The following is a 14,350-nucleotide window of genomic DNA, read 5'->3' as shown; positions in this document are numbered from 1 at the left end:
TGGCAGGGCTGAGCGAGGGGGCGGCCGCGCCGCCCGCCTGGGGGGGTTCCCCCCGGCCGCTGCCATCTCCCCGTGCCGGCCGGGGTCGGCCGAGGACAAACCCGCTCGGCTCCCAGCGCCGCTCGCTCGCAGCCGTCGGCCAACGTGCTCTCCCCTCCCAGGCTCCCGCCCGGGCCAGCTGGCCGCGGCCGGCGTACGTGGCAGCGGGGCGCGTCCGTCCCCCCCGCCACCGCCCCGCCACCTCGGGGGATGCCTCCGGCCAGGACCTCCCCGGGGCTTTGCTCGCCGGGGGGAGCAGAAGCTGCCGCCCCCGCGAGCGCTCGTGGCTGAGGCCCAGCAAACTCGTCTCACCCCGGGCATGGCGGGGGGTGCCGGGGCGGGGGAGCGGGACGTTGTGAGGAGCAAGGAGGAGGGGTCCCGCGCCCCGGCGCGCCGGCCGGCCCGGCTGAGCCAGGATTTACCCGGCACACGCGGCGGTTCAGGGTATTATATAAAGGAGGTTACACAAGCGGGACTGTTCCGGGTTTATGTAAGGGCCACCCCAGCCTGGCGGCAGCGGGATGGACAGTGGGACAGGCAGAGCCGCTCGGACCTGGGGGGCCACTGTGGGACTGGGGTAGGAGGTGCTGGGGGTCTGACAGGGAGGGGCCCCCGATTCACACCCCTCGCACAGCGTCTCTCACCCCAGCCCTTGCAGTGGGATCACTGCCCCACGGCACTCGGGCTCCCTCAGGTCTCCCGGGGTCTCCCTGACCAGATAGGGTCCCTCCCTGGCAGCTCCTGACCAGGCTGTTCACGCTGGGCCCCACTGATTCCCGCTGTGGGGAAGGCGGCTGGATAAGCACCTGAGGAGGTGTTGAGGCTGCGTGGCCACCAAGCATGAGGCAGGAGGGCAATTTGCCCCCAAAGCCAGCTCCGAGGGAAACTGAGGCACGGGGCAGGAGCCTGCAGGCAGCGATGCTGAACCCTCGTCCATCTCCTGCCCTCGGCTGGCAGGGCTGGAGGAGGAGGAGGAGGAGGAGGAGGAGGAGGAGGAGGAGGAGGAGGAGGAGGAAGGCTGCTGCCCTCGTCGGGGGGCTGAGGCCGCACCCAGCGGCGCCAGCGGCTCCCCCAGCCCCCATCATCCCCCAGCCTGTGCGCCTGCGCCGGTGCCGGTAACACCGTGCCCTGTTACCGTCAGCGCTCGGGCACCGAGCCAGGGCTCTCCCGCAGCTGCGCCAGCCCCGGGGGGCACCCGGCCTGCAGTGACACCCCCCAGGGCCGTCCCCGCTGCCCGGGGGTCGTTCCCACGCGCCGAGGCCGCGGGCGGGTGCCGCCGTGGGGCCGGGGGCACCCTGCCAGCCAGCGGGGCCGGGGTGCGAGATCCATAATTCAATGGGTGGCACAGGGCCAGGCTGCCAGCGCGGCCCGGAGCCCAGGCACCCGCGCCCCCCCCCGGGCACACACTTGGCTATTTTTGAAAGCGATTGGATCGACCTGTTCGGACACTCAATGCTCTCCTCCGCCGTGCCGGGGGGGACTCTGGCACTGAGCCCCCCTCCCTGAGCTCCCCACAATGTGGCACCAGGGCCCCCCCAGCTCCGTCCCCCATCCCGGCCCCAGCGGGGTGCGGAGGGTGCAGGATCAGTGAGGGGGGTAAGGAGGGGCTTCACAGGCTTCTTTCTCCTTCACGGTGCAGCCGAGCCACTTGTTGGGTCCTGGATTTGGTGCCCCCCCCCAAAAACGCCCCTTGGGGGGAGCGAGGAGGGGGAGCCCAGGGCTCCCTTCGCCATTTTAGCGCACGCCAGCCGCAGGCAGCCATCACATGGCGGTGAGAGCAGCGCTTGGCCCGGCCGCCCCGCGCCGAGGAGGCAGCCAGAAATCTGCTGGCGAGCTCGCCCGCCCAGCCACGAGGATCACCCACAGCCGGGGGTACCGAGCCCACGGCCCTGGCCTCGCTGCCTCCACCGACAGGGACACCAGGGAGCAGGGAGGGGCTGGTCCTGCTGCCAAACCTCGGAGCTCGGGAAAGTCCCCGGTGCTCCTCGGGCTGCCGTGGGTGGGACTGGGGTGCTGGGCTTGGGGTCAGGTCCTCGAGGTGCCCCCCTGGGAATGGGGTGGGTGGCGTGGCATAGATGGTGCTGGGTCGGGGGAATGCTGTGGAAGGGTGTGGGGGTAAAGGGACATGGGGAGCACCAGGGGGTGCCCAGGGTGAGTGATGACCCTACTGGGTGCCCTAGGGGAACGAGGGCCAGGCTGGGGTGGTTTGGGGGCCAAAGGCCCGTGCGGCATCTCGGTGTGAGCAATGGTGGGGGGTCCCTGGGCTGAGCCGAGGGCTGTGTGGGGCACCTCAGAGCCACCGAGTGAGTGCATGGCCTGGGGGGCTGCTGAGAAAGTGAAGACCCCAGGACTGGGCAAGTGGGTGCCATCTGGGGGGCAAGCGTGGCACCGGGGAGCCCTGAGGCCACGGTGGGGGGCTGTGGGGAGCCGAGCCGGCCTCGGGCTGTGACCGCCAGCCTCCGCCCCGCGCCTTGGCCGGGCTCCACCACTAACCACTTCCAGAGCCGCCGCCAGATTTGTTGTTTTTAGAGGCGAGGAGGGGCCATGTCCGGCCACGCGGTGCCCGTGGTCGCGCGGGGGGTCCCGCCACCACTCCCCCGTTCCCAGAGGGTTTGTGCCACGCTCGGTGCCACCGCCCGCTCCCCGAACACTCGGGCACACGGCAGCTTCAAAATGGGGGAAAGAGGGGAAAAAAGAAAAGTGGAGAGAAGCGGGAGGGGAAAAACCCCTGCGCCCGTTCCTGGGGGAGTCTCTACTCCCTAAAATGGCTGCCTGGAGGGAGCCAGGGGTGCAGGCATGGGGGGACTGGTGGCAGGGTGCCACGGGGCTGCCGGCGTGAGCGGGGTGCCAGGCTGGCACGGGATGGGTGGAGGGGAACGCGGCAGCTGGGCAGGGAGACAAAATGGCTGATTCGGCGTCGGTGTTGAGCAGTCCCGGGGCGGGTGTGGGCACATGGGAGTGCTGGGGTGGGAGGTGGTGTGGGGGGTGTCAGGGTGGGGAACGGCACAGCCCCACTGCCCGCACGGATAACCTGCCCAGTGGGCAGCATGCAGAGGTGTCGGGGTCGGGGGGGGCACGGTGCTGCTGCCCACAGGGTTATCCTGCCCAGCCAAGGATAACCACCCCGGGAGCCACGTGAGCACGAGAGACTCAAGGGAAGAAAGGAAAAGGGGGAGAAAAAGGGGGAGAAAGGGAAAAATCCCAAGGCGCACAGGCGGGCTGGCAGCGGCGGCAGCGTGGTTTTGATGGTGTTTTTGGATTGTCTCAGCCCTTTCCTGGCATCTGCCAAGGCTGCGAAAGAGAAATGCCGAAGGCCAAGGGGTGGGAGGAGGAGCAGGAGGAAGGAGGAGAAGTGGAGAAAATGCAAGGCAAAAGTTTTGGAAGGGCTTTGGGAGCAGCCAGGTGAGGAAGGATGCTCCTGAGCACGGCTGTGCCTTGCTGTGCCGTGCCAGGGGGTGCCGGGGCCGCTGAGCTCAGCGTCTGATCCAGGTTATTTTTAGCCAGGATGGAGCGGTGCCGGATGGGGCTCCAGGGGTCAGAGCAGGTGCTGCCCTGGAGCCCTGCTGCCCTCCGGAGGGCTTGGCAGAGGCAAGACGAGGTGCCACAGGTGATGCCATGCTGTGGTGACAGTGCCCAATGGGGCAACAATGGATCACAGATGTGGCTGGAGGGAGGAGAGGAGGCAGGAGTGCAGGAGCGTGGCCAGGGACCATCACCCTGCCCCGGGGGCAGGTCGAGCACTGGGAGTTTCCCTCGTGCACAGAGCAGTGCCCAGATCCTGCAATGCCAGCGCAGTGCCCTGCCTGCTCCTGTTGCTGGCAGGGAGGCCGAGGTGGGGCCAGTTGGTGGCTGTTCCCCAGTGCTGGGGACGTGCCAGCTCAGTGGTGGCCATCCTGTGTGGTGGGAGCTGCTGGGCAGCCTGTGCCTCTCGGTTTCCCCCCAGCAGAGCAAGGAGGGGGCAGTCAGCTGGGGGGCAAGCCCGGCTCCCACCAGTGGGCTCACCCCACTGGGTTTTCCTCTTGCAGATGCAGAGCAGAGCAGCAGCCCCCGGACAGGCATCGGCTCGGACCAGGAGGACAGCAAACCCATCACGCTGGGTGAGCAGGACAGGCAGGGCTGGGGCCAGGGGACGAGGGACTCCCCAGCCCAGAGTCCCCGCCATGGAGGGGCCCCCTTGACCAGCAGTCGTGCCCCCCGTGCTGTGGCTCTGATGCCCCCCAACCCCAGCCAGCAGGGCCAGGCACCTTCAATGAGCTGGGCATGGCCTCAGCCTTGTCCCACAGCCAGCTGGGGCCACATCCCTTGGGGACAGCAGCTGCCATGGGGATCCCATGATGGGGGTGCAGCCTCCAGCCCTGCCAGGACTCTCAACCACAGGGAAACCAAGGCATAGGGCAGCTCTGGGGTGTCCTTGGCAGAGAGGAGCAGTCACGGTGGTCTCTTGCTGGAGCAGGGAGTGGAGTGGAGGCTGAAGACAGGGGCAGATGGGGATTTGGGGATGTTGGGGTGCCTTCAAGCATCATCACAAGGCAGTGCAGGATGGGAAGGGTGGCCCTGTTGCCCCCTCAGCGCTCTCTCTTCTCTCTTGCACAGATTCCACAGACTTCCAGGAAAGCTTCGTCACCTCAGGGGTGTTCAGTGTCACCGAGCTCATCCAGGTGTCCCGAAGTGAGTGTCACCATGATGCCACAGCCCATCCCCCTGGCTGCCCGGGCACAGCAGTGTCCCAAGGGCTCCCCTCCCTGCCAGGCCCCCCTGACCCCCCTCTCTCTCCACAGCGCCGGTGGTGACGGGCACGGGGCCAAACTTCTCCCTGGGGGAGCTGCAGGGCCACCTGGCCTACGACCTGAACCCCTCCAGCACCGGCATGAGGAGGACGCTGCCCAGCACCTCCTCCAGCGGGTGAGTGCCACCAGGGCTGTGCCAGGGTGACACCAGGGCAATGCCAAGGTGATACCAGGGCCAGACTGGGCACAGCCGTGGGGAAGGTGGGGGTGCTGACCCACGACAGGCTGGGAGAGCTGGGGGTGTTCAGCCTGGAGAAGAGAAGGCTCTGGGAAGACCTGAGAGCCCCTTCTAGTGCATAAAGGGATTCCAAGAGAGCTGGAGAGGGACTTTACACAAGTGCCTGGAGGGACAGGACAAGGGGGAATGGCTTCCCACTGCCAGAGGGCAAAGTTAGGTGGGATATTGGGAAGGAATTCTTCCCTGGGAGGGTGGGGAGGCCCTGGCACAGGTTGTCCAGAGGAGCTGTGGCTGCCCCATCCCTGCAAGTGTCCAAGGCCAGGTTGGACGGGGCTTGGAGCCACCTGGGCTAGTGGAAGGTGTCCCTGCCCATGGCAGGGGGTGGAACTGGATGGGCTTTAAGGTCCTTCCAACCCAAACCATTCCATGATTCTGTGACCCTTCCCTGCCCCCAGGAGCAAACGGCACAAGTCGGGGTCCATGGAGGATGACATTGACACCAGCCCGGGGGGCGAGTACTACACCTCCTCCAACTCCCCCACCAGCAGCAGCCGCAACTGGACAGAAGACATGGAAGGGGGTAGGTGTCACCTCCTCACTGGTGCCCTCCCGCTGTCCTTGGGCCCCATCCTGCTCCCAGCATTCCACAGGCGGCACTGTCAGACCCCCATGTAACCACCCAGGCACTGTCTGTGCCCCAGTGTCCCTATGAGCCCTCAGGTCACAGCACACACTGGCTGTGGAGGCTGTGGTGTCACCCTCGAGCCCCCCAGAACATCCCTGCTTCTCACTGGGGTCTGTGGGGTTGCTGTAGAGCCCCCTGATTTAGGCACAGGCTCTCCATGGGTGCCCAGGTGTCTCTGTAGCCCCCCACTTTGGGCATAGGCTCCCTTTGGGGCCTGCAGGGTTGCTACAGAATCCCCCCCATTTTGGCACAGGCTCTTGCTATAGGGCCATCTGAGCCCCCAGCCCCACAGCAGCCTCCCCCAGTCCCACACTATCTCCCCCAGCCCCACGCTGCTGTGGACAGCTTTCTGGCTTGGCGTTTTTTTTCCCCTTCCTGTCTAGACAGCCCCAATTAGCTGTTCATTAAGAAAAGGGGGGGCTGGGCTAATTAAAGCGATGCTGCAGGGCTGGCACAGCAGCTCCCACGCCCCGAGGTGCAGGCGAAGGAGCTGCTCCTCTTCCTCCTCCCCCTGGCTTTTCTTCTGCCTCCCCCAGCAGTGGGGTGGGCTCTGCAGCAGCCCCCACACCCTGCCAAATCCTTGGGGTGCCCAGCTGGGGGGCTGGGGCCACAGACCCTCTTGGAGGGTGGTTTGGGGGAAGCAGGTCCAGCCCCAGGGCTGTGCCCCGTGTGCATGGGGAGTGTGCCCCATCCTGCCCCATGGGGCTGGTGATAGAGGGCAGACAGCGGGGCAGAGGAGGTCCTGGGGAAGGTGTAACCCCCTCCCTAAAGCAGTGCATGGAGGATGGAGGGAGCTGTGCCAGGGTATCTGTCCCCACCGGTGGCCTGACCCGGGCAGGGCTGAGGGGGGCCGGCAAGGGGGGCACAGCTGTGGCAGCAGGGAAGGGAGGGGGGTTGGCAATCCCGTACGGGATGTTCTGGGAAATCCTCCTAACGCCCGGCTGAGAACGAGCTAAACCCATTACCGGGCCCGGGCCAAATGGCCGGAGCTAAAGCCACGGCGACGGGGGATTAACGCGTCCGCCGGCCCCCCCGCCCGGCCCCGCGCCCTGCCGTGCCCTCGGACACCCGGTGCTTCCAGGGGTCACCCCCCCAGCGGCACCTTCCAGCCTCCCCAGGAGCTCCTGTGGCCCCCAGCCCCCTGTGCCAGGAGAGGTGGGTGCCCAGTGGAGGCTGCAGGGTCACAGGGGGACATGTGAGGGCACCCACTGCTGCACCCGAGGTGGGCAAACACACACACACACACACACACACACACACACACACACACAGAGCTGTGTGCACCCACAAGCACACGTGTGTGCGCTTGCACACACAGATGCAGCGACACACATTTGTACACACGTGCATGTACACACACATGGGTGCGTGCAGCTGTGCTGGTGCACACACGTGATCATGTTCACGTGCACACACATGCGTGTGCACACTTGTGTGCTGGAGCACACACGCCACGTGCCTGTGTGGTACGCACCAGAGGTGCCCCCACTCGTGCACACCCTCCTGCATGTGCACAGCACACACACACACACACACACACACACACACACTTAGACCACACACCCTCCCCATGCCCACCCTGACCCCAGGGTGCCACTTGCCCCCGAATGAGCTTCCCAACCCTGCACTGGACTGGTGGCAGCCCCAGGATTCGGGGTCCCAAAGCAGGTCCTGACTCTGCACCCACGTTCCCCAGGCATCTCCCCCACCGTGAAGAAGACAGAGATGGACAAGTCCCCGTTCAACAGCCCATCGCCCCAGGACTCCTCGCCTCGGCTGAGCAGCTTCACGCAGCACCACCGTCCCGTCATCGCCGTGCACAGTGGTGAGTGTCCCGCCAGGGAAGCCGAGGCACGGAGCGAGGGCTGAGCGGGCAAGGGGCTGGGGCAGCTGCCAGCGAGTGACACAGGTGTGTGTCCCCTTTTGCTGTCACCTGCAGGTATCGCCCGAAGCCCGCACCCATCGTCTGCGCTTCATTTCCCCACCACCTCCATCCTCCCCCAGACGGCCTCCACCTACTTCCCGCACACGGCCATCCGGTACCCGCCTCATCTCAACCCGCAGGACCCGCTCAAAGATCTCGTCTCGCTGGCCTGCGACCCGTCCAACCAGCAGCCCGGACCGGTAAGGACCCAGCCCCGCTCCCGCACCCGTTGCCCACCTTGCCACGGGCACCGGGAGCTGCTGCCAGCCGGGCTGCCCGAGGAGGGTCCCCTGGACCGGCTGCCACCGCCACCACCACCGCCACCGCCGCACTGGGGAGTCGGGGTGCTCGGATGGCACTGTGGGGCGTTCGCTGGGGCTGAGCTCCGGCCTTGCCATGCATTGGTTCGGGAGCGTTGTCGCTGCGCCTGCTCCGTGTTGGCACCGTGTTCCTCCGGGGATGGAAGTGCCATCCCCTGGCTCAGCACGGGGCACCAGAGGTGCTGGCATGCTGGGGCTGAGCCGTCAGCCAGGGTTGGGGTGTATGGTGGGAGCAGGGGGACTGGCAGGGGTGTGTGACATCGCCCAGAGCCACCAGCGTGCCCGGGACAGCAACGGGCTCGGCGTCCCCCGACTGCCTGCACAGCCCACGGGTGACCCGCCAGCTCCTCACTGCGCCGTGTCCCCAGCGTCCCCACGGGGGTGGCAGGGCCACACTGTGCTGCTGTAGGCCTTCCTTTGCCCCAGCACCCCACACACCCGACATCTAACGGACACAACACCCCACACCCCACACACACAGCACTCCCCACACACAGCACCCACCGCACCCCACACACCCAGCACCCCACACCCCATGCAACCAGCACCTTGCACATGCAGCACCCAGTGCATGCAGCACCCCAAGCCATCACCCCACACACCCAGTACCCCACACACCCCATGAAGGGTGCACAAAGCTGGGGGCCAGGGGTGTCTGCATTCCTACTTCCACAGCCCTCCTATGCCCCACTCTGTCCCCCTGGATGCACAGCTCTGGGGGAGCCCCTCTGACCTCTGCCCACCACCCATCTGTCGCCCCTCACCGGTGAGGTCTGATGCCAGGATGAGGGGCGTGGCTACTGTTCCCCCGTGCAGTGGCCCAGTGCTGGGCTGATGGACACCGGACCGGGAGCAGCCACTATCGAGTCGGGCACAGGGCACTGCCACAGGAGCCTTTGAAGGCCCTGGCAGCACTTCAAAGGCCCCCCCGCTGCTGCAGAGAGGAGGATCCAGTGCCCCAACTCCAACGTGTGCCACCATGGGGCACGGTCCCCCTGGGGCATGGCCCCCACAGGCCCCCCGGACCCTCCTGCCCCGCTGTGATTTCCCACCTGCCGCCGGCGCCGACCGTTCAGGGCTGCTCTGAGACCCACCAAACTCATGTGTGCAGTGAGGGATGCCCCGTGCCCGTGCCGGGGGGCTCCCCGGGGCTCCCCGGCCGTGCTGCTGTGCGCCTGCGTCCTAATGGCTTGTGCTGTCTGTTTTTTGTCTGTGTTGTCCCCAGTTAAATGGAAGTGGTCAAGTGAAAGTGCCCAGCCACTACCTGCCCACGCAGATGCTGGCGCCGCCACCTCCCCCCGGCATGCCCCGCTTGGCCGTCTCTCCTGACACCAAATCCACCACGACAACTTCCGAGGGAGGGACGACCTCGCCGACATCACCCAGTAAGCACCCGCGGCGCCCGCCCCGCTCCCCGGCCCGGCCGGCCCCCTCCTCTCGCAGCCCCCCCAGGGTGTCCCCCCTGTCCCGGCGCTGGGGGGATGTTGGCGGAGGTGGCCTCCCCGCAGCCGGGGAGAGGGCGGCAGCTGGCACGCCATGAGTTTGCTGGGTCTCAGGCAGGTCGGAGCGGGCAGGGTTTTGTGGTGGCTGCCCAACAAGGGGGGTCCCGTGCTGGTCCTAGGGACCAGCCCGAGCCCCACCTCCCTCTGAGCACAGCGGAGCCTCCGCGGGGCTCCCCAGACCAGTGTCCTGCCCCACGCCATCGTGCGGGCAATGCTGTGGGGAGGCTGTGCCTTCTCTGTGGCTGTCACTCCACTGCAGTGGTGGCAGTGCTGCCCGGGACCAGGGGGCCCGCGGGTGGCACTGGGAGTAGGAGCAGTGTGCCTGGTGCGCCGTGTGGGCTGTCGTCCTCTCGCTGCCACGGGGGTCCCTGGTGCTGGGGACCCCGGTTTGGTTGGGGATGTGAAGTGATGCCGGTGCAGGGACTGCGTGTGTGACCCCCGGAGCGCTTGGCTGGTGGCACCTGGGGCACCTGGGGGTCTTCGTTAGCGTAGTGGCTGATGAACTCTTGCCCTCCACTCCTCCTCAGGGACCATCGGCGTCTTGACCTGGAGGATTTTGGGGTGCTGGGCCCAGGGACCAGAGGGGAGCTGGTGTTGCCCCCAGACTGGCACTGGGGCACGTGCCATGGTGGTGGGACGCTGTGCCATCACTGCACTCTGTGAAGGGGTTGTTCTTATTCCTGTTCTGCAGTGCCAATGGGAAACTGGTACCCTGAGTGGCTACCATGTCCCCACAGGGTCGAGTCCTGCAAGATGCCACTGTCCCCAGGGAACAGGCCACAACAGGGTGCCACCAGCTGGCCGTGTGGTGTGGCGGTCCTGTGGCGTGGAGGACACAAGGCATGGCCGATCTGGAGGGGACATGGGACATGAAATGGGATGTCCTGGCCAGTGATGGGCTCGCAGCCAGGGGGAGGGACGGAGCAGTACCGGTTCCCCCAGGCTCTTGACAGGATGTGTTTGGAGGACGCTGACTGTCCCCAAGGGGTGCAGCTGGCTCCAAGTCCCCCTTCCCCTCTGGCAGCACTGCACCTCTGAAGGGGCTGAGCCCAGGAGCTCAGTGGGGCTGAGGGTCCCACTGCTGGACCCTCAGCTGGGAGGTGGAGGTGGCAATGGAGTGACACATCTGAGTGGAGCTGGTGGCTCCCATCACACTGGCCCCGTGGCAGCTCAGCTCAGGAAGCCACAGCGTGGGCACGGCAGGGAGCACCCGTCTGTGCCTGTGCCCCATGGCACCGTGCCCCCCAACCTGCCATCACCCCGAAACCGTGGGTGGCACCGACCGGGCACAGCACCCCAGGGGCACAGCACCCCAGGAGCACAGCACCCCTGGGGCACAGCACCCCTGGGGCACAGCACCCTGGGCTCCGCTCACCTGCCGTCAGGCCACAGCCAGGGACGGTGCCCAGGACTCTCGTCCCAGCAGCGCCAGGGAGAGGGCCGGGCCTGGCCCCGGGGGGGACGATGGCAGTGCCACCCACAGCCCCGTTAATGAGCTCTCGTTTGTTCCCCAGCCTACTCTGCACCAGGCACGCCCCCTGCGAACCGTACCTTCGTGGGATTAGGACCAAGGGATCCTGGGAGTATCTATCAGGCACAGGTGAGAGCGGGGATGCTGCTGGGGGGACACTCCTGCCCTCGCCCCGGGCACCCTCGCCGTGGCATCACCATGGGCATCACCGTGGGCATGGCCAGTGCAGGCATCACCATCGTGGCTGTCGCTGCCATGACATTGCTGATGTGGGCAGCCCCACTGTGGCATCCTCACCATGGCATCACTGCCGCTGCCGTGGCATTGCTGCCATGGGTATTGCTGCTGTGGGCATCGCTGCCAGCATCACTGTCCTGGGCATTGCCACTGTGGCATCACTGCTGAGGGCAGTGCCACTGTGGGTATAACTTCCCTGGGCATCACTGCTGTGGTATTGCCACCACTGGCACGGCCATTGCAGGTACTGCTGTTGTGGGTGTCCCCACCATGGCATCCCTGCCAAGGCATTGCTGTAGTGGCATCACTGCCATGGGCATTGCCGCCATGGGCATTGCCACCATGGGCATCACCACTGTGGGCATCACTGCCATGGACACCATCACTGTGGAATTGTTTCCACGTGCAGTGCCACTGTGGGCATCACTACCTTGGCACTGCAGCTCTGGCACTGCTGCTGTGGGCTTTGCTGCTATGGGCATCACTGCCTTGGCATCACTGCTGTGGCCCTGCTCCCATGGGCATTGCCACAGTGGCATCCCCACCATGGGCACCCTGTGCCAGGGCCTTGGGCACTGCTGGTGGCTCAGGGCCACCACGAGTCCTTCAGAGGGAGGTCACTGCCATGCTCCAGTTGTGCCCTGCCCGGCACCACCTGGCAGCACCCTGCCCAGGTGCCCACAGCATCCCCAAAGTAGGACCCCCTCTCCATGTGGGCACAGGCCCCTGCCCTTGCCCAGCTGTGCCCGTGGCTGCTCCAGCTGCACTGGGATGTCGTGTGCGCCTTTCCAGGGGCTTCCTGTTAGTCCCAGGTGTTTTCTAACTGGTGGTTTGGGAGCCAACTCTGGCAGTGCGGGCAGTGCCGTGGTGCCAGGGCAGGAGTGCCAGCTCCTGGCCTCACCTGTGACATGAGTGGTCTGTACTCAGGAGAGGTGGCTGCAGCCTTGCCCAGTGGGTGACAAGGTGACAGTACAACAGGATGGGGGTGTGGATGGTGCTGTGCTGGGGCACCCTGGGGTGCTGCCCTGGCTGAGGGGGAGTACTCATAGGGTACTGAGCTGTGCCAGAGCATGGGCACTTGGGGACCGTGAACTGTGCCACAGGGCACCCGAGGGTGCTGTGCTGTGCCAGGGTGCAATATTTGGGGACCATGGGCTGGGACACTTGACCGTGCTGTGCCGTTCCAGGGGACAAACACTGGGGACCCGGCTCTGACCGCAGCCCCCCGCCCTGCCTCAGTTTCCCCAGTCCTACACGTGGGCAGAGCAGCATGAGGTGGGCACCCCAAGGACGTTGGGTCCCTAAAAAGGAGACCTGGGGCAGTGCTGGGAAAGCCTTGGGGGAGCAGGGGGCTGCCAGGGTCCCTGTCTGGACCCGAGTGTCACGGCCACTCGCAGTCCCAGAACCTCCAGATGTCCCTGTCCCTGTGTGTGGGTGTCCAGTCACACTCCAAGAGTCTCCCCAGGACTCACGGTTGCCCTGCCTGGGGAAACTGAGGCACAGGGGAAGGAGGTGGTGCCCTGGGATTGGCAGCTGAGACCTGCCGCGCTCTGGTCATGTGTGGCAGGGCCGGGAAGGGTTAAGGGAAGCAGCGGCCCCGAGCTGTCTCGTTTCCAACGGAAACCAGACATGAGGTAATCGGGAATGAACTTGAACTTGGGGCTGGGGGGGAAACAATGGGAGGGTGGCGGGGGGCCACCCCGCGGGGTCCCCAGCTGTGCCACCCCCCTACCTGTCCCCGAGCGACACCGTTCCCTGGGCAGCGTCGCCTTTGCCGCGGAGGTGCAGAGGGACCGGCCACCGAGGGGAACGCGAGCGGCCGCCGTGCTGAGGACGGACGAACTCAGTGCGGGAGTGGGGACTCCGGCCCCGTGCGCCGAGCAGGGGACAGCGCGGGGACAGCTGTTCCAGGGCGGGGCGGGACTGGCCGGGGACGGAGCGGCTCCGCGGGGCAGAGCACTAACGCCGGCCTCTCTCCTCTCTCCCGGCAGTCCTGGTACCTGGGATAACCGCCGCCGTGCCGCCCCTTCGCCTCCCTTCTCCTCTGCTTTAGGCACCCCCAGAGGAACATCCCCGTCCCCGAGCACCAGGCCCAGCCTTGCGGTGACGACGGAGAGCGCGGCCTCACGACGACGACGACGACGACGACAAGCAAAACCCACACCCGAAGGAAAGAGCGAGGGAAAGGAAGAAGGAAAAGGGTCAAACTGTTTTAAAAAGGAAACAAACAAACAAACAAAACAACAACCCATCCCAGGAGGACCTTCCCCCCCACACCCCGGCGATGCGCCAGAAAACAAAGAAACAGGAAAAAAAAAAAAAAAAGAAAAGAAAAAAACACTATTATTTACCCCGTCGGCCGGCGCCGCGCTGAGACCTGACACAACTCGTGCCAGCAATGCCTCCCGGAGCGGCTGCAGGGCCGCGGTGCCGAGCCCCGCCGGCCGCTCGCCGGATATGCAAACGGCTTTGACTCTCTCGTTCTTGCCTCTATGTGAGTAGAAAAGATCAAAAAAAAACCCTCCGCCGCCCCCCCCGGCCCCACGCAGACTCTCGGGGGGCCCCGGGGCTGGGGTGGGGCGCGGCGGGGCGGGCTGAGGGGACCCTCCTGCCACCCGAGCCCCGCGGATCGGCTGCGCCCGCGGTCAGGGCAGGTGACGCTCCGCGCCGTGACAGCGCCCCGGGGGTGGGTGGCATCGCGCTGCGGTGACACGGTGGCACGAGCGGGTGTCACAGGAGGAGGGGGCTTTTGGCCGCGGAGGGTGCGCGGGCACGGCCAGAAACGGTTGTGGTGGCGGTGACACCCCGGTCCCCGCGGGGACACAGCGTGGGGACCCTCCCAGCACGGCCCCGACAGGACCCGGGCGGCCACCGTCACTCCGGGGCACCGGTCGCCGTCTCTCTGGTCGCCTTCCTCCCCCCGCAGCCCGCAGCAGCCCCGGCCCCGTGTGTCCCCACGCGTGTCCCCGTGTCCCCCGGCGTGTTTCCCGGCGTGTCCCCGCGCCCGGGGGGGGCCGTGGGGCCGGGGCGAGGGGGGCCGTGCGTCCGTGTGTTTGAGCTATGCATTCCTGTGGACAGGTACCAGGTGGGAGGCAGGAGAGGGTGCGCTCGTGTTGCACATTTTGTAGGAAATGCACTTTTAAGAGGGAATCGTCAAAAAAAAAAAAAAAAAGAAAGAAAGAAAAAAGAAGAAAAGAAAAAAAGAAA

General features: G+C 66.2%; 1 protein-coding gene across 4 annotated transcripts in view; it reads left to right on the top strand.

Moving 5' to 3' along the window:
• Window positions 1-14,350, top strand: part of NFIC (nuclear factor I C) — a 40,032-nt gene extending 25,682 nt beyond the window's left edge. For 2 of the 4 annotated variants that reach the window (XM_032712316.1, XM_032712315.1), the window contains exons 3-11: window positions 4,065-4,136; window positions 4,633-4,707; window positions 4,818-4,941; window positions 5,460-5,584; window positions 7,386-7,514; window positions 7,629-7,813; window positions 9,159-9,318; window positions 10,950-11,035; window positions 13,135-14,350. In XM_032712316.1, coding sequence (XP_032568207.1) covers window positions 4,065-4,136; window positions 4,633-4,707; window positions 4,818-4,941; window positions 5,460-5,584; window positions 7,386-7,514; window positions 7,629-7,813; window positions 9,159-9,318; window positions 10,950-11,035; window positions 13,135-13,152 — 974 coding nt within the window. In that variant the 3' untranslated portion in view covers window positions 13,153-14,350. The remainder of the gene's footprint in view (window positions 1-4,064; window positions 4,137-4,632; window positions 4,708-4,817; window positions 4,942-5,459; window positions 5,585-7,385; window positions 7,515-7,628; window positions 7,814-9,158; window positions 9,319-10,949; window positions 11,036-13,134) is intronic. The other 2 variants (XM_032712317.1, XM_032712318.1) reach the window with 2 other exon arrangements.

Source organism: Chiroxiphia lanceolata, chromosome 27 (genome assembly GCF_009829145.1).
Source record: "Chiroxiphia lanceolata isolate bChiLan1 chromosome 27, bChiLan1.pri, whole genome shotgun sequence".
NCBI lineage: Eukaryota > Metazoa > Chordata > Aves > Passeriformes > Pipridae > Chiroxiphia > Chiroxiphia lanceolata.
The sequence above is the reverse complement of the archived record's forward strand: the minus strand, read 5'-3'. Positions and strand labels throughout refer to the sequence as shown.